General features: G+C 40.4%; 2 protein-coding genes and 1 long non-coding RNA gene across 3 annotated transcripts; 2 read left to right on the forward strand and 1 right to left on the reverse strand.

The window, feature by feature from the left end:
• Positions 1 to 9057: 9057 nt before the first annotated feature.
• On the reverse strand, positions 9058 to 12032 carry LOC117492031 (zinc finger MYM-type protein 1-like). Its single transcript, XM_034142167.1, has 3 exons — positions 10900 to 12032; positions 10548 to 10647; positions 9058 to 9998 (listed from the first exon to the last, which is right to left on the reverse strand). Exons 1-3 carry the CDS (start codon positions 12030 to 12032, stop codon positions 9471 to 9473), a joined length of 1761 nt encoding a protein of 586 aa, XP_033998058.1. The 3' UTR covers positions 9058 to 9470.
• A 7189-nt stretch (positions 12033 to 19221) lies between these two features.
• Positions 19222 to 22243, forward strand: LOC117492032. The gene is made up of 11 exons (XM_034142168.1): positions 19222 to 19252; positions 19358 to 19385; positions 19604 to 19846; positions 19999 to 20098; positions 20535 to 20641; positions 20727 to 20999; positions 21151 to 21244; positions 21380 to 21492; positions 21573 to 21794; positions 21910 to 21978; positions 22085 to 22243. Exons 4-11 carry the CDS (start codon positions 19999 to 20001, stop codon positions 22241 to 22243), a joined length of 1137 nt encoding a protein of 378 aa, XP_033998059.1. The 5' UTR covers positions 19222 to 19252; positions 19358 to 19385; positions 19604 to 19846.
• Positions 22244 to 22361: 118 nt separating this feature from the next.
• Positions 22362 to 23015, forward strand: LOC117492025. Its single transcript, XR_004556818.1, has 3 exons — positions 22362 to 22426; positions 22546 to 22623; positions 22972 to 23015. It is a non-coding gene; the product is annotated as an uncharacterized LOC117492025 (long non-coding RNA).
• The last annotated feature ends 283 nt before the right edge of the window (positions 23016 to 23298 follow it).

Here is a 23298-nt window from a genome sequence, read left to right on the forward strand (position 1 = left end):
TCTATCTAATCCATCTAATGAACACAGTAAGCTTGCCAGCTAATATGCTAACCTAGCTTTGTTTACTTTGGTAGCTAACACGATATGAACGCTAGCTCGGAGGAACGGCAACTATAATGTAGTGTAATAAAACTACTATGAACAAAAGCTAGTGGTTCATATTAGGCTAGCAATAACGTGTTTATAATTGCAATCTTATATGGGTAGTCTGCTACGTTCGGTCATTCATTGTAACTGGCATGAATATACATTGTTTTGCGCTAGCATGTATAGCTAGCCTCGTTAGCTATACATGCAGTATGTACATGTACTGTCACAATGTACGGTAAATCACCCGGAGTATACTGTATGAGTATTCCGTGTTGTGACTGCAGACATTCTCCTGCCATGACAAACATGTAAGGCCATCTGCTGACATTGTAGTTGATATATTTAAACGCTAGCAACGTCGTTAGCCCAGTAAGCTGGGCTTGTTTAGTGTAATAAAACCACTATGAACAAAAGCTAGTGATTCATATTAGGCTAGCAAGAACGTGTTTACAATTGCAATCTTATACGGGTAGTCTGCTACATTCATTGTAGCTGGCATAACACAAAAAAATTCCCGAGCAAACCCATGTCTAGCTCCGTTGGTTAGCTCGGTAGCATACACGCTACGCCAGCTATAATGTAATTACGTTTCGCGACTGACCGTACGGTAAATCACCCGGAGTATACTGTCTATGAGTATTTCGTGTGTGAATGCAGACATTCTCCTGCTATGAGATACATGTACTGTATGCAAGGCCATCTGCTGATATTAGAGTTGATATATGGAAACGCTAGCAACTTAGTTAGCACAGTTAGCACTGTGTCAAACGACACAGTTTATACATTTAAACAGGCTTGTTTGATAAATACACAAATAACAATGCAAACTTACAGGTTGTGTACCCGAATCTTCCCCTGCTCCAAACGGTCCAAACAAACTAGGAATAGCATCGTCCTTCAGTTTCAAATGCTGGGCATATCCGGCCTCAAACTGGGCAATGTTTTGGAAGCTTTCGTCTGTGAAATGCCGCGCACACAGTAACGTTCTTCGAACCTCTGAAGGAACAGTGTTAAAAAGACATTTCAACCACTGACTTCGTCGTGGTTCTTCCGTCGGTAGGACAAACAGCTCAGATTTCTCCTCACATTTCAGGAAACAGGTCCTTGGCATTGGCATGACTGGATCGATTGTGAACTGAACCAGAGCTTCCAACAGTAAATGTTAGGCTGGCAGAGGGTGCGGCCAGCGCCGCTGGGTGTGACCATAGCTCTTCCGGATTGGTCCATTTTTTCCGGGTACCGTATGACATCATGCCGTACCCGGAACTAAATGGAAGACTCAAATGGGCAGTGACGTATCTCCAACGAGGCGTTTTGGGGAGGTATTTTCTGTGTTAGAGTTTTACTCGCTACAGGGTGTACTTTGAGGGTTTTGACTCTGCACACCGTTTACATGCATAAAAACCTTCATAACACACAAGAGGACGGATAATAACCGGAAAAGCATGACATGGGAGCTTTAAATGTTTTCGGATTTCACATCGCATAAACACCATATCCCAGCGTGCATAGCGGAATATCAGTATGAGAAAAACGGCATCATCTGTCCTTTGACCCTCACATCGTACAAGGAAAAACTTCCAGAGAAAAACCCACAGTTAATATACACACATTCCTTCACATTTAAATTAAAATTTACATTAAAGTATTTCGTGAGGCCTTCTAACATGTTTTTAAATATAACTACGGTTGTAGTTGAAGAGTTTGTAAATTAACATGAACCGAAGCTGTTGCCTGTTGCAATATACAGTCTATGGTTGGACAGAGGATTGTGGGTAATGTAATGTCTTCGGCCATCCAAAACTCATAGAAAACGACTTGTTTCTCAGAATTGAAGGGGAAAACGTGACAAAAGCATTGTAAACTAAAACCTATCAATGTCGTTTAATTAACAAGGATAATCTGGTGTTTTTGAGTTGATGAGTAGTGGAGATATCACTGTCAAATCAATCGACAGTAAGGGGAATACTTACTTCCGGGTGTACAATTCTCCGTTATCCAATGGGAATGGACGCTCACATTGCCTTTAACAGCCTCCGACACAAACGAATGCCGTGCTTCCATGAGCGTCAAATCCCGCCGCAGATGGGAATACATTGCAATCAGTTGAAAGCTATTTGCATCTGTTTATGAAGCTGAAGGAGCCTAGGAGCGTCCCAACTGCACGACTCGGGACCCTGACCAAGCGTCGCTCCTGGACGTTTATGGAGTGAGAGTGTGTTGTGTAAGCGGCCGCATGGGGGAGAGCTTTAGAGAGCTCTCTCCTGAAAGACTGAGAGGCTCTGATTACCTCAGCTCAGTGAGGTAAAGGCACACCTTTATATAATCATTATAGTTATAAAGAAATAAGAGAATAGATGAAAAACAGGTATAAAATACTATAGGACAGTACAAAAAAGTTGTTATTAATAAACAAGAATAAAGTTTAAAGGAGAGGTGTCATGCTTTTCCGGTTATTACCCGTCCCCTTGTGTGTTATGAAGGTTTTTATGCATGTAAACAGTGTGCAGAGTCAAAACCCTCAAAGTACACCCTGTAGTAAGTAAAACTCTACCTCCCCAAAACGCCTCGTTGGAGATACGTCACTGTCCATTTGATTCTTCCGAGTATGGCATGATGTCATGCGGTACCCGGAACAAAATGGACCAATCCGGAAGAGCTATGGCCACACCCAGCGGCGCTGGCCGCACCCTCTGCCAGCCTAACATTTACTGTTGGAAGCTCTGGTTCAGTTCACAATCGATCCAGTCATGCCAATGCCAAGGACCTGTTTCCTGAAATGTGAGGAGAAATCTGAGCTGTTTGTCCTACCGACGGAAGAACCACGACGAAGTCAGTGGTTGAAATGTTTGTTTAACACTGTTCCTTCAGAGGTTCGAAGAATGTTACTGTGTGCGCGGCATTTCACAGACGAAAGCTTCCAAAACATTGCCCAGTTTGAGGCCGGATATGCACAGCATTTGAAACTGAAGGACGATGCTATTCCTAGTTTGTTTGGACCGTTTGGAGCAGGGGAAGATTCGGGTATACAAACTGTAAGTTTGCATTGTTATTTGTGTATTTATTAGGGTTGTCAAGTTAACGCATTAATAAAGCATTTCAGATTGTTGCCGCGCATGCGTACCTGCGTACCAGTTATGTGCAGCCCCTGCATATATGCCTTGAGCTGCACATAGCTCCAACGATCCATCACAGTGTCTACACACACACACACACACACACACACACACACACACACACACACACACACACACACACACACACACACACACACACACACACACACACACACACACACAGTATTATTGTATGAGAGAGGTTCCAGGTTGAATTGAGGCGAATATTTGTAATGTTCAGAGGTTGTTGTGTTTAATATTCATGAGAATATTTGTCATTGTTCAAATGATAATAAACAAACATATAAAGCATATTTGTCCCCTCATATGTTGATAAGAGTATTAAAAACTTGAAAAATATCCCTCTAAGGTACATTTAGAACAGATCAAAAATGTGCGATTAATTTGCGATTAATCGCGATTCAATATTTTAATTGACTAACAGCCCTAGTATTTATCAAACAAGGTATCTACCACGACTGTTTAAATGTGTAAACGTGTGTCGGACTGCTAAGCCATTGACACAGTGCTAACTGTGCTAACTAAGTTGCTAGCGTTTCCATATATCAACTCTAATATCAGCAGATGGCGTTACATACATGTATCTCATAGCAGGAGAATGTCTGCATTCACACACAAAATACTCATAGACAGTATACTCCGGGTGATTTACCGTGCGGTCAGTCGCGAAACGTAATTACATTATAGCTGGCGTTCCTAGCGTGTATGCTACCGAGCTAAAAAACGGAGCTAGACATGAGTTTGCTCGGGAAAACAGTGTTGTTATGCCAGCTACAATGAATGTAGCAGAATACCCGTATAAGATTGCAATTGTAAACATGTTCTTAATAGCCTAATATGAACCACTATCTGTTGTTCATAGTATAGTATAGTATAGTAGCCTATAGCATATTACACTGAACAACTAGCAAACGTAGGTTAGCATATTAGCTGGCAAGCTAACTGTGTTGATTAGATAGATAGATAGATTAGATAGATACACACTCCTACCACAACTACTACTAACGAATCTAAAACAACTAAGTTTCTCTAATATTTTGTGATTTGCATTTGATTTCGTCCAGCCAGATCAGGAAACTCCTGGCATATCTGGCGGACAACACACACACGGGATGACCCACTCTGATGCCTCGTCCTAAAAAGCCCCGGCAGCCGCTTACAAAGCTGCGATAGGCAAGATGCCGAAAACGCCTATAAGGGGAGGAATGGATGATATACAGTGTATATATGTATATTTACGCATGTTCATTTTGTACATTTCTACATCAGCTAAAATCTTGCCTAGGGCAGCAAATTGGTCAGGGCCGGCCCTGATGGTGACAGAGGACAACTGCTGCTATAACATGCCACACAGTGGTAGAGGAAGAATTCTGATCCTTTACTTTCCATAAGTAAATCATACTAACACAAAATATAACACAAATATAATAGCATGGGCTGTATCACTATATGGATATGATCTATACATACATATCATGAACTCAAGACAGGGTCCACTTCATTAAACCCTAACCAATACCCTAATTATATGTCCTTACACTGCTCTCCGACTCTCCTTCTGTAACATGTTAGGCCAAGACATAGGTAGTAAAAAATAAAATAAAATAGACAGCAACCAATTCGACCAATTCAGCTTCTCTTCCATTTTGTGTTGTTCTTCTAATGGCCTTTTCTTTTTCCCTTTTCTTCCATGTAAAGCTGTTTCCACATCAGTCTTTTAGAATAATAAGTTCACAGCGATGTCAAATATTGCAGACAGGGGAATTTCTTATGACTACACCTGCTAACCTGTTGAAGCATCACCTCATCTGAAGCTTTCTCTGCTCATCTAAAAGGACCCACAGAGTGACATCATGCTTTGGTATCATTCTGATCTCCACATAATGAAACTCGATGTAAACCCAGTGCTGGTTGGTGGTGGGGGGGTGGATGGTGGACATGAAGAAACAGTCCCGTCAAATGCCTCTGTCAGTGGATTAAGGTACAAGCACTCCCCCTGCTGTATGGAGAGCAGCAGTACACTGTGCTGCTTTCAAACGACCCAGCATCGCCTCCACATTTACATTTGTGAATGGGTCATTTTGATAAATGATTAACAGATTCAAGAGGATGGATGTGATAAAATTAATTACGCAGATAACATATCCAGATGCATACTGTATTATAGTAACAAAAGGAATGAGTCAGCATGTCAGATAATGTTTTCCTCTACTTCCAACGGGCTAAAAAGCATTGATGTGTCAGGGATCAGTGGTATGCAAAAGTCTTGTGTTGGTGGTTTTCAAACAAGTTACAAAAGTTACTGGAACCTTCCAATGGAGGCTCAGAACATTTGCAGCCATGGGGTATGCAGCTAACTCAGCTATCAGGCTGTGACTCATGTCTCAGGTGCCAGGGATATTTTTGAGCTACTGGGTGGCCACTATTAGTCTACAGTAGTGTTAATTTATCAAAACAATTTTACAATGTAGTGCAACCAAACCCCTTTCACACATCAATAGTACATTGCTGCTCATACTACATCAGGGTTGTCCAAACTACGCCCAGGGGCCAAATGCGGCCCGCGGGCCATTTTGAATCGGCCCTCAGCTAATTAAAAAAGTATAATGAAATATGGCCCACAAATTAAACTTGTGCATGCATGTCTTATATTGTACTTCTTAAATATATATAGAGATAGAATAGAATCGGAGGGATACAGGCCCGGTTCTACGGGGGTGCATAAGGGTGCATTGCACCCTCAGTTGAGTCGTTATGCACCCTCATTTGAAAAATGAAAAGTGAAAAAATAAATCAAATTAAAAGTGAAAAACATTACATATATAATAACAATAATAATTAAAGCTGCAAGCAGCGTTGAGCGGGTCTTCGACGCTCCGCAGGCTGTTGTCCGCACGTCGAGGTGTGTGTGTAGGTGTCTCGAGCTGTTGAGGGCCGGACCATTAACTGTCATCTGAAGTCTGGTGCAGTTTGGAAGCTTTTCCATTGACTTAAGACAACATTGTGTTTTATGGCGAAGGATGCGTTGCCATCGAAACAGCTTTTGAGGAAAAGTCACTATTGTCATATTGAGCTGTTGAGGGCCGGACCATTAACTGTCATCTGAAGTCTGGTGCAGTTTGGACCATTTTCCATCGAGTTATGACAACACTGTGTTTCATGGCGAGGGATCTGTCGCCATGGAAACAGAATTTGATGACACCCCATAATACGCCTAGATGTGTTGAGGGCTGCATCGGTATCAAACCTGTGAAGTTTTGGGCCGTTTGGAGCATGTTAACTGGAGTTATGAGAAAACCGTGTTTCACGGCGACCATTTTGTTACCATAGCAACGACATTTGACTAAATCTCAAAACTGACACAGATATGTCTTTAGGGCTGTACACATGTGAAGTTTGGGGCCGTTTGGAGCATGTGAAATTGAGTTATGTGGAGTTAAATGAATACACTGTTCAAATTGAAAGCTGCTTTATTCTGAAAACCGGATGTTCACACACTCGACTTCCGGTTTTCGCAGTCAACTTCAGGTTAGCATTGGCAGTTTCCCAGCGGAGTGAAGAAAACACATGAAACTCACGGGACTCACTACTCAGTTTATACTGTGTTTTGTTTCAATTAATGCATCATTCAGTTACAAATATGTGATATATCTGAACAACAAAGTGGTCAAAAATTATTTTATTCATTTATTGGAAACATTTTCATGATCACTTTTTCGTTTTACATTTTCATTTATTGTCATTTCCATTCAGTCAGTCATTAAGTGCTATTTAACATGTTAATGTGCTACATATCCACACAAACAAAGTGTGCAATCCAATGATTAATGAATGTTAATCTAACTGGGTTTTGATAGATAACATATCTCTTTTTCTTCTCTGAATTATTTTATTTCTATTGTGCACTCTAATCAATATTAATCCAACTATTGTTCGTTTATACATTTTAAGAATGGCGTTCACCTTTTTTGAGAATGAGTTCTTATTTTATTTAATGTATTTGGCTCTACAACAGATGATACAAATGTTTGTGTCAGTAATGTGTACTAACAGAGGCGCGGGTGTTTGTGAAAATAACGGGGACAGAGCTGCTGTCAGACGAACAGCTGTGCGGCGTCATCACAAACGGACGTCGCTTCACGTGACGCTCCGGAGGAAAGGACGTCCCATTGCTCTTAAAACTCATTTCCCTGCTTCTCGTGGTTTCCTTGCGTCTCTCCATGCTTCCCTGGTGGGAGGGACTAAAGGCAGGGAAACGACGTAAGAGAGGGACGCAAGGATTCCATTTAATCGACCTGAGAAGGACCCCAACTCAGTGAAAGCACCGCCTGATGACCAATCAGAGCTCAGTGTGCAGAGTGTAAAGCTATCAAGTCATATTACAGGATAAAATAAATACAGTTTAAACTGCTGTAGGCTATGCAGGAAAAGAGGTCCGGCAAAAGATCACCGACTGTGTGAACATGAAACAAAATAGAATATCACTGCCCATCTTCAGAGCAATCTGAATATTATTACATTTGCAGCAAGCAAGCTTACTTAAATATCTGCCACAAGATAAGTAACCGGAGCAAAGCAACTCAGAGCATTGCGTAGAGTCTGCGACACTGTGCAGACGTGTCGCACTTATCATTCACATCACATCATCTCACATCATATCATATATTTCCTATCTGTATCAGATTCTCGAGCCGTTTCTGGTCGTGCACACTTACATTGTCACATACTGTATGCCAAAGTATGAACTGCAACACATTAAGTTGACGAAACACTCGAGTCAAACGTAATTAAAGTCAGATCCATTCAAACCTGTTAATGTATGCATTCAAACACTCGGTCATTTTTGTACCAGCTGTTATATTTTCACCTTGCAGCTATGCTGCTTTTACTCTGGATTATGTGTTAAAATCATGGATGTTTAAAGTTTATCTTCTTCATATTTGTCTAACATACATGATAGCAGTGGCGGCTGGTGGTCTTTTATTTTGGTGGGGCTCTTGACGTAACGGAAGTGACCTACCGGGGGGGTCCGAAAATTTTCGAGAAATGACCCCTTAAATTATGACTTCTGGTGATGTTAGAGGGGGTGGGGAAAGGAGAAATCGAGGCTTAAAAATATGAGAAGACTGATCAATACCTCCATAATCTTCAGTGTGGAAAATATTATTTATCAACCTGAACATCTAATACTTTACCAGGAATTTGTATTCTCAGAACTGGTCCGTTTTTTTCTTTCTTAAAACTGTTCATGTTTTATGAACCAACACCTCTACCAAGTGGCTTTACAGTGAACTGCATGTGGGATATAAAATTAATGGCATATTTTCAGTAGCATTAATTATAAATATTTAAGTGGTTCAATACAAGTCACTACAGCATTTCAAACTGAACTGTGAATAAATGCAATTTAAAAAAAATAACCACAGCACAAAATGTCATAAATTGTGTTTTTTCTTTGTTTCTCTGAGGATTATTTACAAACAGGCTTATTTACATATAGCAATAACTCAGAAATGAAAAAGCTACATCGTCTAACACGAACAACCAGTTAGCATAATGATAATATATGTGTTATGTACAATGTAACTGGCAAGGCTAGAGCAAGAAAGAACATAACGTTTGCAAAAGGTTTAAATAACTTCAAGTATCTGTCTTCAGATTACGTGGAGGTTTTAGTCCGATGGGAAGCAGATTTTAAGCGACACCGAAGATAAACCAAAGATGTGGTGGAGCTGCAAACCGTGTAGTGTTGCTGGGACAGGAGCTATAACCGTTGGAAAATACATCACAGACAATGCAACAAACGTGGAGACAGAACAATCACTTCTGTGATAAATGCCCACTTATTAATAAACTTCTAACAACCATGGGAAACCTACTCTCTACATATAAAGTGATATCCAGCTTATTGGCCTATAGCACCTTTTTTACTGCTTTGAATAACAAAATGTGCAACAGGCAGAAAAAAGACAAAAGGAAACAAGAAACAACTGTTCCTCTGGGGAAAATGAGTCGAACGCAACAGGTTTCCAAACAGTACTCATGTTCCTGGACTTTGTGGTTGAACAAAACATCTTAGGTATCCAAAAGTAACTTCACAACATTCTGCATTAATTATGCATTAACATTAATTGTCTCTCTAATGAAACGCATTTTTTTAAGGGTCGGCCATCTGTGTTTGCTGCGAGAGCTTGTGTGTGTGTGTGTGTGTGTGTGTGTGTGTGTGTGTGTGTGTGTGTGTGTCTATTTGTAGAGGAATGTTGCCCTTCTCTCCTTCTGAGTGGCAAACCTCTCAATGACTCTGGTGTTGAAGTCAGGAATGCTCCTAATGAGTTTTTTCTCAATTGACAGCATAGCCAGAGCATTCAGGCGATCCTGTGTCATGCTGTTCCTCAAGAAAGTCTTTATCCTTTTCAGAGTGGAAAAGCACCTCTCTGCCTCAGCCGTAGCCATGGGTGTGGTTACAAGAACCTTCAGAAGACTGACAGTCTCTGTGAATGTCTCCTGCAGATTATTGTCAAGGAAGAACTGGAGCAGAGTAACAGCACCACTGCAAGCCCTGAACTGGTCATTGTCATAGACGAGGGACAGTTCCGTCTTGAGCTTTGCCTTGTCCAGTAGAGGGTAGGCCTCCACAGTTGTTTCCAGCGCTGCTTCAGGGAATGTTCGGCTGTGCTGCTGGAACAGGTCTCCTTGCAGGAGGGTGGAGCTGATGAGGTGTTTGGTGAAGGAAAATCTCTCCTTTGCGTGACTCAGTATGGTATCACATACCTATGAAATAATGCACAATGAAAAAATCAAGACATAATAAATAACAGAATCACCTTTTCACATCTATCAGTCATAATGTCATTAGTGTCCCCTATAACATGTGTAACAAACAAAGAGCTTTCTTGTGAATGGAACCTATCAGAATAACAGGACATCTATCTGAGCATCAACAGAACAATATTACTGTTTAAAATTAAGTCACTACAATATATACATTTAATGACTATGTTTACACTTCATTCATTTATTGTTGGGCCCTTTCTGTCCACTGTGGTTGCTTCTGGAAGCCTAAACCTTTTCTGATCTGTCTTGATCCCCTTTGAAATGTAGAGACTGTGGGACACTTTTTGCAGTTTAGGCCTTGTTAAGTGTATACAGATAATGTAATAAGCAATAGGCCTTTCCATGTAGATATTTTAACTAGCCTACCTATTTATTTAATTTACAGAAAATGGGCTTTCTTGTGAAATGTATCATTATTGTGATATGAAATGACCTATATTATGAAAGGAGCTTTTAGTCATAGAACACGTTCCTATTACTGCTTACCTCTCTAGCCAACAGCTGTTGCTCTTCATGTCCAAGTCCCCTCCGTTTCTTTGTGGGCAGCTGCTGAGATCCACTGCTTTCACCAGAAGGAATGGAGTCCCTGATCCAAACCACAAGTAACCATGTACAATTACTCATTGTGGCAAGAATTGACAAATTAACTTGACTATTTGAAATAGTAGTCAGAGATACACCTTATAAACGTTATATAATATATACATTTCCAGTAAGCCTGTTTAAGATATTTAAACAAGTATGTGTGAGTTGGTCTATTGTGTTCAGCTAAATCACATTTAGGTTTCACAGATTTCCTATAATAAGCACATCTCAGCCATTGTAAATAATGATTTACCTGATTGTTTGTATGCTGCTGGTGAACCTCTTGATGAGTCCTGTGATGTAGACAGAGTCGATGTTCCTCTTCTGCAGTTGGCTAAACAGCATGTCTACATGTGGCATGATCTTGTGGAACAATGTCAGGAAAAAGCAAAAAACTTCATCTTCCATCATTCGCACAAAGCCCCCGGCTTCTCTCACTGTTATGGGATCAAAGTCACCTGAGTCTCTGATCGTCTGGAAACACCTCAGGATGTTCTCCTTGTGCTCATATACAGTGTTAACAGCACGACTGTGAAAGTTCCATCTTGTTGTGGAAGTGCCAGGAAGTCTGTGTGCCACCACTTGATCCAGGATCGCAGTTCGCTTGAATGACCTGGAGAAAAATGCAGCAAATCCACCAAGGTCTGAATTTTTTTTTCTTATCTTGGGGATGTCGGATGTTGCCTGCTGCATAATTAGGTTCAGCTGATGCGCATAGCAGTGGATGTAGTGCGCACTACTGTACACATCCTTCACTTTCCGCTGAACTCCACCTTTAGCTCCCCTCATCACCGCTGCACCGTCATAGGCTTGGGCGATTAGTTTGCCCTGTTGTCCATCGGGGAGGATAGTGCCCAGCCTCTCCATCAGCGCGGTGGCAACTGTGTCAGCATTCGCATTCTGAAGAGGAATGAACTCAAAAAAACGCTCCTGGACGTTGTTATGCGGGTCGATGTAGCGTAGCACAAGCACTAACTGGCAGTGGGTGGAAATGTCAGTTGTCTCATCTGCCTGAATAGCTAAATAACTGGCATTTTTTACTTCCTCCAGAATGTAGTCTTTACAAACTGATAACATGCAGTCCAAAAGTTCATTTTGCACCGTCTTTGAGGTGCCTTTGAAAACCGTAGCCGTTTTAAGGTGATCCTCCAACACGCTATCTAACGAGGCCAGTAGATTAACTAAACCCAGAAAAACGCCGGGGTTGTCGGATGCGTCAGCCTCGTCGTGGCCACGCAAAGCCAGGTCAAAGCCCCCACAAAATTTCACACAATCAATTATTTTAGACAAGACGTGCCTATTCTTGTCCACTTCTTCATTGTGCTTTTTCACCGAGATCTTGTACCCTTGATCTAGCTGTGCGGCTATGTTAGCTTTGCCTAGCATGGCTAGCTTAAAGGTGTTTGTCATGTGTGCCTTAGTGCACTCGTGCTTTTTAATTTTGTTGGACAAATGCTTCATATCGTTTACTCCTATCACAGTCCACGGGCACATTGTATCTGTCCCCGGCTGTTTGAAGAGCAAGCATGGGAAACAAAAGACAGCATTTACCTGTTTGCATCCAGCTAGCCAAGCCTTTCTTGTGTACCAGCTACTTGTGAAGCCTCGTGTATAAATTTTGTCTTTTTCACGAGATTGCTGCGATATATTCAAATCGGGTTGGTCCGGTCCAAGGTCTTTAAGCAACAATTTATCTGCCAAACTTCTCCTTTCGAAAGGATTGGAGATTAGCTCTTGAACAGAATTAGGCGGGGACCGAGGTCCGGAGACTCCACCTGCACACGAAGCCATCCTCATCAACTACTGCGTCAACCGGATACGAGTTACTGTCCAAACTACTCACAGACTGCACTGGGCACTGACATTGGCGCCCGGTGACCGTCATCTTTGACGACGCTGATTGGCTGAAATTATATTTTCGCGGCATAGTTTACACGTTACAGATAGCAACAGTCAGCTGCTAGTGGCTGCTGCTGCACTGGTTGAAGGCTCCTCTCTTAGCGCCCAGACGAGAGAAGGTGCATGGGCAAGGCCAGGCAGGAAACATGTGACTTATCAGTAACTTTAGACATCGTAACACAATTTTAAACGAGATTTTATTGTAGATTATACATTTTACTGATACCAATTATATAATATTTACCTTGTTCATTAAAAATAAAAATATATATATTTTTTTAAACATATATATATTTTTTTTAATTTTAATTTTAATTTTTTTTTTTTTTTTTTTTTTTCAATATGGGAAGAGGTGGGGCGGCGCCCCTAGCGCCCCTATGGACCGGCCGCCACTGCATGATAGTTTACTTCATTCATGAAGTATAATGCTGCGCTGTCAGTAGTACGCTTCTCCAGGTTTGTGATTGGTCAAATGTTGCTAACCCCGCCCCTTTCACGTAAAAGCGCTCAGAGAAACCCTGGGTTGATTTATCGATCAGGCTAACGTTGTATCTGCTCCGTCCACACTCACAAGAACATGATACAGACACAGATACAACAGCGACTGTATTCACCATGACACAGACAGTCTGTGTTTTGTTCATGTTTAACTTTTGTCCAGTTTCTGAACAGATATGAGGAGCTGTAAGCTCTGTGTGCTAACAGCTGATGGTTTTCTGATTCAACGTAGGTGACGGCAGGCTGAGATCCTCATCGCTGATTGGCTACCGCGAGAATGCGTCTCACGCACACACACACACACACACACACACACACACACACACACACACACACAACATTAGCACAGCAACCACATCATTTTTTTACTGTAAATATTAACTATTTCTATTGGAAGGCAAACAAAAAATGTAACAGAAGGAGAGCTCTGATTGGTCGCTCATTTTTTAAAATGTGATATTAATAAATGCATAACATTGCTAACCCAGCAAGCAGTTGATATTCAAATGTAAATATTATATATTTCGATTTTTGTAAGTCATTCAACTATGAACAATTAAATATATTTCAAGGTATACTATATTCAGGGTTCCTGCAGGTTTCGCCTACTGAAATTTAAGACTTTGTAAGACCTTTTTAAGACCACTGAATAGAATTTAAGACCTATTTCACGGCAAGAAAGTATGAAGGAAAATTGCTATGAAAGAAGAAATACGTCCCATAATTACTTACAAAGTAAATGTAAAGGCATAACAGTACAGCACTGTGTTAGCGTGTTAGACAAAAAGTGTATGTGTGTGTGTCTGTGTGTTAGGGGTGTGCAATTAATCATATTTTAATCGCAATTACGATTTTGGCCTGCCACAATTACGAAATTATTTTGCTTTGCTAGGTTGTGACAGTGCACTACAACATATTTGATCTAATTAATTTTAGTCTAATTTATTTTTATTTATCATATTTATACATGTTTAATAGCTTGTGGAAGTGCGCTCCAAAATATTTGTTGATCTTGTTTATTGGTATTTATTATTTTGATATTATTTATTTAAATGTATAATTTATTTAATTTATTTTTGTATTGGTTTTGCAGTTGAATTATAGGTTCAGGGTAATCAACAGTTAAAAAGATACTGTTCAAATTATTATTTGTTTTAAATAATTAACACATTAGCAAAACAAACGCTAATTTATTTTTCAAAAGGTGCAGCGGGCTTCAAACACGTTCCCCTCCACTGGTTTCAACCAAGCACTAAATTCGATGTTTTCCAACCAAATACGGTTGAACTTACACTTCCCCATATTTATTTGATTTGAAGATACATGAGTTTCTGACTGTCGCTAGCTGAAGCTTGCTTGCTAGGTTACTAGCTGGGTGTTCTCCAATAAGGGGCCGGGGGAAACAAAGTTAGTGATTACTGGTTCCATGTTGATTTATTTCAATACAAATTGTTGGGGGGAACTGAAAGGCTCTTACCGTACTGGTTACTTTGCAGCCCGGACATTTCCCCCAAAACACATTTAGACGCTATCGCAACACAGAAGTACCTTTCAAATCCCATCATTTTTAAGACCTTCTAAATCATATTTAAGACCTTTCTTATTTTTTTGGTCATATTTAAGACCTTTTTAAGGCCTTAAATTCAGATTATAAAATGTAAGGCTTTTTAAGACCCCGCGGGAACCCTGTATATTTCTATATATATATATATATTTATTTGCTTTCATTGGTTAGATGACAACAACATGGCTGACAGTTAAGACACACACAGACACCCCAGATAGCAAAAAGTAATTGAATCAACATTGAGATATTGTCACGCTGAAGATTTCAATCAACATTGATGTCAGAGATTGAAAATGAACTAACAAAAAAAGAGCCATTATTTATTCAGTTGATTATTACGATTTAATTCAATTATATGAACATTTTGTACATTTTTTGTCTACTTTAGCACACAAAACATTCTCTCTTTTAAAGGTCTTATCATATGCTTTTCTGGTTATTACCCATCCCCTTGTGTGTTATGTAGGTTTCTCTGCATGTAAACGGTCTGCAGAGTCACAAACCCTCAAAGTACACCCTGTAGCGAGTAAAACTCTAACACAGAAAATACCTGTCTATGCAGCGCTGTATGGAAGCTGTCAGCCGACTCGCCCAGCCCAGCTGTGTGTGTGTGTGCTCAGGCTGAGTTCCTCTGTGTCTCGCTGTCTCGCAGACCCCATGCCATCATCATGTTCTGTTTAAAGCAGCTTTGCTAGACGTTGATAACATGCATTCTTCACATGCTGAATATATGGATTTGAAAAAATGCACGTTTTGCAACATAACACAAGTTAAGGACATTTCTTGACATAATAAACATCTAGCAAAGCTGCTTTAAACAGAAAATGACGATGGCCTTTGAACACAGATTCTGAGGATGGTTTCTGCTTCTGCTTTTATCCATCAGGTCAAAATAGGATTCACACACCTGGCATCATTGTGATATATCAGGCCTCAGCCTCTTCAGCACATCACAATCAAAGAATTTAAGAATAAACAAATATAACAATTACAATCCAGTGCCTCTTGTCAACTGGCAACTCACAATTCCACACATTTCAATTTCACAGGCAAATGGGACTTCATGCTTAAAATGACTGCATGTGCAAGTACATACATTGAAGTTTTACCTGATCACTAACAATGAACTTGAACAGTAGAAATACTGGATATGCCCCTCTTTTGAACTGGCAACTTACACATCCACACATTCTTTGATTCTCTATTTCAGAAGGGAACTTATATGCTTCAAATGAAATGAATGCTGTGAGGTTTTACATGAGCACTAACCACAATGCACTAGAACAGGCGAAACATAGGTTAAAGTCATGTCTGGCTTCCCCATTAACATTCACAGCAAAAGCTTTGTTTTCCGAGAGCTTATGCGCTGCGAGCGTCGAGAGCCAAGCTCTTAAAAGATAGTCTGAATGGCTTCAAAGGTATACCTCATCTCCTTTGGAAAATCCATGTTCATTGCATAAAGTAGGCCAAAGAGGTATGCAAAGGCAGTCGAGAGGTCTGGTAGGTCATGCAGTACAATGGTCCCTTCCAACACAACAGCCACGTCTCGCACATTTGGCGATATGGCGGCATCATCATCTTCAATGACGGTGAGGATGGCCACAGACACACCTCTGAGCAATCGTTCTTCATGGTCAGTGTCCTGAGGAAAAGTAAAATATGCATGAATGAGTGCTATGGAAAACTAAACAACAAAATACATATCCACTGATTCTAACTTTAGCACCAATCTACTGAGTCTTACCATTCAGCTTGTGGAAGTTATAATTGCAAATCAACAGCACGGCATCTCTGGGCTCAAAATTAAATCTTACACAAAGTGTATTGTGCATAAAATGTATAACTAGTTTAGCTAGTTCCAAAGGTAGATAAAATAGCTAAGTGTGTTTGGTCTAACTTGAAACGTGTGTTTTGCTCCGCTCATCGGTCCGTCAGCGGCTGAGCTTTAGGTGAGCACTGAGCTGCGTGACCTAAACACGGCAAGTGTTGCGGCAAAGTATATATTTTTTCTCTCTCTCTTAATTCCCCAAGCCCCAAAATTCACTCGATGATTAATATACCCGTTTTAGGAAAAGTCACGAAGTTTGAGATGTGTTTTACCCTCAACTAAACAACAAGACCTGTAACACAACAATGTCAGAGTCACCGGCTGCCGGCTACCCCAATAAACAGACGTTAATAACCGGTGTAACGGCGGAACAACAATGCCGCCCCCCCCCCCGTTCCGTGTATCGTCACACATACACACAAGTTCTGTATAAAACGTATGAACACGGCTCACAGCGAAAATGTATAACACATACATTTCCGCCAGTCAAGGCTAAGTTTCAACACAGTGGCAACGTTGTCATATCCCAATCAATGCTGTGTGTAAAGTTATAGCGTTATATGTCTGGCTCGGTTTACTTTAACACCGGTCATCTCACCATTTAAATGCATTATAGACGCCTTCAGGTGCTTGAACATAAATTCAACGCCATCTGTAGCTAAGCTAGCAAACCTAACTGTGGTGGGTAGTATCTATCTTTTGGTTTAAATAGTACAGTGCACTTTACTGTTAACATTCCTTGTTAGGTAAAACACACACTTACCTGATTAGGCAAACGAGGTAGACAAATGTCCCAAGAATCCCCAACGTCACAGCGATGTGTCTGACAAATTCACTCAGCGCAGCTCGCCCGCTCAGAGACAGTGACGGCCGGGACCCTGCAGAAACCCCGTAGACGAAAGCAATGCGCATGCGCGCACTGCATAGCAAGCAGTTGACATTCAAATGTAAATATTAACTATTCTGATTGGAGGGGAGAAAATACATATTTTAAGAAGGAGAACTCTGATTGGTTGCTCATTTGATATATGTATTGACTTCAACTTTTACTGGTTCTCTCTTGCATCTTGTCTGAGGTGAGTGTGTGACTGTTCTTATAAATTCATTGTGAAGCTGGTTAAGATTTGTTTCTAAAATAAGGGCACATTTATGTCATTTATTAACAAGCAGGTTAAATAAAGTAATGTTTGAAGTCATTCAACTATGAACAATTAAATATATTTCAAGGCATACTTTATTTATTCAAGGTTGGAAGAAGTAATCTGATCCTTTACTTTAGAACAAATACTCATTAGCACATTTCTTTGCTAAATATATTTTGCTAAAGTATCAAAAGTTTCATGTAGATCTGCAATAAAAATATTTTTGGGGTATGGGGGGGTCTGGGACCCGGAGTAATCCCGGCGGGCGGGAGCTGTTATGTCCCATCATGACACATATGGTGTATATATATTATAATGCAGCGCAATCTGTGTGCTCCCTGCCTGTCGGCTCTGCTGATCGATGTATAATAAGGCTCTGCTGCCGTGATGTGCACTGAAAAGTGTTTCTGTCGCAATATTATCGTTGTCGAGCTAGCTAACTAGCATACATTGTCACTATCTGCTAACGTTAGCTTTAGCCTTCGTTTTCTAATAGTTTTTTTCATAGGCTATAAACGGAGGTGGTATAAGTAGGCTATAGATCTTGTACTTGAGTAAAAGTAGAAGTACTCAGATCTTGTACTTGAGTAAAAGTAGAAGCACTCAGATCTTGTACTTGATTAAAAGTACTCAGATATTGTACTTGAGTAGTGGGGGGGGGGAGGGGTGCAGAGCTTCGTGACCGCGGAGCGTGTGAACGTTGTGATCAGCTGTTTTAGAGACCGACTCTGCTTTGTGACACAAGTTACGGTAAGCATTTCAGATTGTTGCCGCGCATGCGTACCTGCGTACCAGTTATGTGCGCCCCTGGCTGACATGGATGACAGTTAAGACACACACAGACACACTATAGCTCAGTTATATTTTTAATCAAAAAACTATTGAACACTGAAGTAACTATGATTGAATTGACTACAAATATGGCAATGGTGGTAAAGACTACAACAGCCATAATCCATTCTTTGTTTCAGGGACCTCTGCACCTGACCCTTTGATGTGTGATATTTTCATAACATGTCTGCATAGCAAGCAGTTGACATTCAAATGTTAATATTATATATTTCGATTGGAGGGAAATTACAAAAATATTTTAAAGAAGGAGAGCTGTGGTTGGTCGCTCATTTTTTAAAATTCGATATATAGTTTGGTTAAACCAGAGACTGTCCTCTCGTTCATCTTATCTTGTCTGGGGTGAGTGATCATTCCTCTTGTGAATTAATTGTGAAGCTGGTTAAAGCAGAATGTCTAAAATAAAGAGCTTATTTTTGTCATTTATGAACAAAGGAAAGCTGGTTAAATGATTCCATAGCTTAAATAAAGTAATTTTTTGAGTCATTCAACTATGAACAATTAAATATATTTCAAGGTATACTATATTCAACGTTGGAAGAAGTAATCAGATCCTCTACTTTAGTACAAGTACTCATTAGCACAATTGTTAGCTAAATGTACTCCAAATATCAAAAGTAAAAGTAGTCTTTATGCAGAATTCATATTTTCACAGAATGATATTATGGTAATTGTATTATCCTGTTTTTATAAATGCAAGAGCATTTAAGCATTTACAACGTGGACCAAATGTTTAATCACCATGTGTGCAAGCATTGTGTTTGCAAGGTTTAATTTTAATTTTATTTTCACAGAGTGACGACTATTGAGCAGTTCATTACTGGTGAGTGTTGGTCAAAGACAGTGTTTGTAGTAACATATACCATGACAATATGTGGAACTTTCCAGTCTTTTCTTTGCAGGGTTTAATGCTGTGTTTTCCCCACAGATTGACAGCTTTGAGCAGTTCTCTACCGGTGAGTTGTGGTCCAAGACACTGTCAGTAGCATAAAGTATAATGAAAACAGATAGGCCCTTTATTAGTGTAAATCTAAGTGATTAGCAGCTTCTAATACAATTGATAATTTTTTTGTTTATAACTATTGTATGCTAAGCTATGCGATTGTATTGTACATTGTGTTAAGTAATTATATTTCCATGTCTGTGATGCTGATTAGTTTCTTCTCTGTTCTAGTTAAACAACCTACCGGCTTGACCAGCTACCCATCTACCTACTCATCTACCTTCTTCACTAGCTACCTATCTACCTTCACCACCTTCTCATCTACCTTCTTCACTAGCTACCCATCTACCTTCACCACCTTCTCATCTACCTTCTTCACTAGCTACCCATCTAGCTTCTTCACCAGCTACCCATTTAACTTCACCGGCTACTCATCTACCTTCAACACCCAGCTTTATCTCGTGAGCAGTTACAGTAAGTACATTTTTGTTGAACAGGATGCATCAACTATTAATGGACTTGTACGCTTTTGTTGCAGTTGAAATAAGTAATTGCGTAATTATTTGTACTATTTAAGGGGTCTGCTAATGTCTTTATTAATTCTAACAATGCCTACATACTTTCAGATGCCACGTGGTAAATCGTCCCGCCGTTCCCAGGCTGCAAAGCTACGCGTGGCTGGGACACGTGTGGGACATCAGCAGCCTGGCAATGCCAGTTTCGCACGTAAGTAGTCGAGGATTTTGTCATTCAATTTTGTATATGTTTAGGGTGTCCATTTTGGTTGTATCATTGTAAAATGTTTTTGCATGTGCATTTTTTACAGGCAGGCTCGTGCACAGATACACCCCTCTGTGGGCAAGCAAACTAGTTATGATGAGGAGAATTGACTGAAATACACTTGATTTCTTTGCATTCATTTTTAGATAACTATCATGAAGCAGTGTTTGAAACATGGATTTGTTTGAAATATATACATTTTAAAATTCAATCACCGGTAGGACCCTTTATGCATTTGAGCCCTTTCCCTTCTAAAATCCTCTGCACGTGCCCGTTTACAGGTGTTATTGTAGGAAGGTGTGTTATTATTGCTTACATAATTTAAGAATTGTAAAGGTTCATTAAGTTTAATGTCGGTGTCATTTTCTCTGTTTTTAAATAGCCGCTGGCGGTACGGGTAACCGCCATAGAGTGCAGAAATGGCCAATTTCGTCCCTGACAGGACGACAACACAAGATGGTCATACCAGCGGAGTCTCCAGACAAGGAAGTATGAATTGTTTTCAGATTTTGTTAACAAAGTCTGGGTAATCATTAGTGATTTTCATTTGAAATAATGTCTTCTGTTGTTACAGTTTGTCCTCCTTGTTGGAGCTTCACATCTCCGTTCCATCGTCGATGGAATTGTGAAGATGCCAGAGGGAAGGTTTTCCTTTGGTGCCATGTCCACACCGGGGGCATGCGCAACCCAGCTGCGAACCGAGGCAGCCAATGCTGTGCTGCCTAGGACACCAGATGCAGTCTGTGTGATGGCTCCGAGCAACAACCTAACATCCAGTAGGACCATCACCGAAGCAGGAGAGGACTTTGCGAAGCTCCTCGCCACTGCCCGCAGTCGCTGGCCCAACGTAAGCTTATTTTTTATTGTATTTATTATAGTTCTTATAATATTACATTTTGTATTCTTATTGATGTGGTTGTATGTTTATGAATTTCTGAAAAATTGACATTTTTATCAACAAATTGTGAAAAATAGCGTACCTTTGTAACTTTGATTAGGTTTTTGCCATGGACTTCCCCCCGCGCCTTACCGTTGACCCTGACTACCAAGACATGATGCGTCAGGAATTTCGTCGTGTTGCGGCACGTATGGGTATGTTTAACAAATATTTAGGTTCAAGTACTACCGTAAATCATTTTCCTATTTTTCATTATTCTTTGTTTTAAAAGAGCAAAATATAATATCTGTGTGGATATGTTAGTAATTGATCTTGTTGGTTTTTTTTAGGCGTGAAGTACACACCGCTTGCTGAGTACTTCCCTTTCAAAGAACTTGACCTGTGGAGCAGAGATGGCGTGAGTGACATGGCAAATGGAAACGTTTTCTCTGTATACTTGTTTGTAGCTGAAATTCCAAGTTCCGTTCTTGAAAAAACATATTGAAGGTTATGTGCTATTTGTAAATGTATTTGTTTTTGCAGGTGCACTTGAGTGACAGTGTGGGAATGCCAATCCTGGTCGGTTCTATCTGGAACGCAACATACATGCAACTTGTTCCAGCCGAGCCGAAGCCATCTCCTGTTGTCCACAGAAGATCACCGCCTGCGAGGAGAGTCACTCCAAGGGTGATTGTCAAAGGAGAGGTTGCCAAATCACCGCAACTGGATCCTTCCAAGTGGACCGTTTTCGGCCAGGGCAGGAAGGTAATTGTGTGGCAGACATCTTTCAATAAGAGTGATATTCCCTGAGCAGTTTGCCTTGATAATGGTGGAAGAGTACCCATTTGATTAACACAAGCTATGCTATTTATCTTTACAGAGGAGCCAACACGATGAACCTGAGCAGTCCATTGATGCACTTAAAGAAGCAGGGACTGTTCAGCAGGAGGTAGGTCAACTTTGTAGTATGCTTTGAAATCATTGGGGTATGTTTATTGCAGTTTATATGTGCATTTCTTTTTCTAAAACAGTGTTTCTTCATTTTTATTTCACAGGAAGTGGAGGAGAGTTATCTTCCACTGACACCTGTGTGGTTTAGCAGTGCAATGTTGGTTGAGATGGACAAGATTAGTCCATCCCATCTTCCTGGCCCTGATGAGTGCACATCACCGGTTCCAACACCACAAAAGGTAATTTGTTTGTATGTTGGTTGATGCCCTATTATAAAATGTATCCTTCCTGACAAACTTTAAATGTATTACAGTGAGGACAACTTATACTGTCCATAAGGAGTTATTAGTGGAGGATTAATCATTTTGTTTTCCTTACGTTAGAAAGCAAAGTTGGAGCTGAAGCAGAGGGCTCCTGCCTCCAAGAAAACCCTGGCAAAGCGACAGGTTGTTCTTGTTTTCTTCTTTTTTAAAGGCAATATAGGACTTGTTTAAAACTAAGAAGTTACACGAATATCGGTGGTGTTATTTATTCTCAAGTTTACTAAATTGTTTTGTTTTTTTAGGGGGAGGCAGCTCCCATTGTTGTGGAGGTGATTTTACGGCCACCTACCAGTAGAGGGACAGTTGCTGTGGAGCAGCAGGTCTGTGCTCTTTGTGTGAACGATGTGCTTTCAGAGTGACATTTGAATGAATCATGCTAATTTATTGACATAGTTACTTTTGCTCATTGTTAAAATAAAATAGTTTCAGTTGTTAGCCTGCATGCAGTCAACGTTGTTTCAAGTGTACACAATCAATGACAAGAAACCTCTCTTTTGAGTTCCATTCAGTATGTGTGTGGGTAAGTAGAAAAACAAAAGTTAATATATAACAATAATCATTTTGTATTAGTAATTGTATATCTTTCTATTATTTAGTTAAACGTTTGTGAAACAATTTAAGACACATAGTGTTTTTAGCAGTTTTTTTATATATGAATTTTCTTCTAGGAGGAGCCATTGCCGGGGTTGGAGCCATTGCCAGGAGTGGAGCCATTTCCAGGGGTGGAGCCATTTCCAGGGGTGGAGCCATTTCCAGGAGTGGAGCCATTTCCAGGAGTGGAGCCATTTCCAGGAGTGGAGCCATTTCCAGGAGTGGAGCCATTGCCCCGCGCAGAGCCATCACTGAGCGTGGAGCCATCATCCAGCAAGGAGCCATCATCCAGCAAGGAGCCATCATCCAGCAAGGAGCCATCATCCAGCAAGGAGCCATCACCCAGCGTGATAGTGGATGTTGATGAGGACAACGGATGCAGAACAGGTAAGGGCTATGCTTGC

Source organism: Trematomus bernacchii, unplaced genomic scaffold (assembly GCF_902827165.1).
Source record: "Trematomus bernacchii unplaced genomic scaffold, fTreBer1.1, whole genome shotgun sequence".
In the NCBI taxonomy this organism is placed as follows: Eukaryota; Metazoa; Chordata; class Actinopteri; order Perciformes; family Nototheniidae; genus Trematomus; species Trematomus bernacchii.

What these genes read in the sequence shown, in the direction of transcription:
- LOC117492032 (XM_034142168.1), top strand. Translation starts at nt 19,999, where the DNA reads ATGCCACGTGGTAAATCGTCCCGCCGTTCCCAGGCTGCAAAGCTACGC. An exon ending in CCCGCAGTCGCTGGCCCAAC is followed by an intron (nt 21,000 to 21,150) that starts GTAAGCTTATTT and finishes AACTTTGATTAG; the next exon opens with GTTTTTGCCATGGACTTCCC. An exon ending in CAGGGACTGTTCAGCAGGAG is followed by an intron (nt 21,979 to 22,084) that starts GTAGGTCAACTT and finishes TTTATTTCACAG; the next exon opens with GAAGTGGAGGAGAGTTATCT.
- LOC117492031 (XM_034142167.1), bottom strand. Translation starts at nt 12,032, where the DNA reads ATGCTAGGCAAAGCTAACATAGCCGCACAGCTAGATCAAGGGTACAAG. An exon ending in AGCAGCATACAAACAATCAG is followed by an intron (nt 10,648 to 10,899) that starts GTAAATCATTAT and finishes GGTTTGGATCAG; the next exon opens with GGACTCCATTCCTTCTGGTG. An exon ending in AACAGCTGTTGGCTAGAGAG is followed by an intron (nt 9,999 to 10,547) that starts GTAAGCAGTAAT and finishes ATTATTTCATAG; the next exon opens with GTATGTGATACCATACTGAG.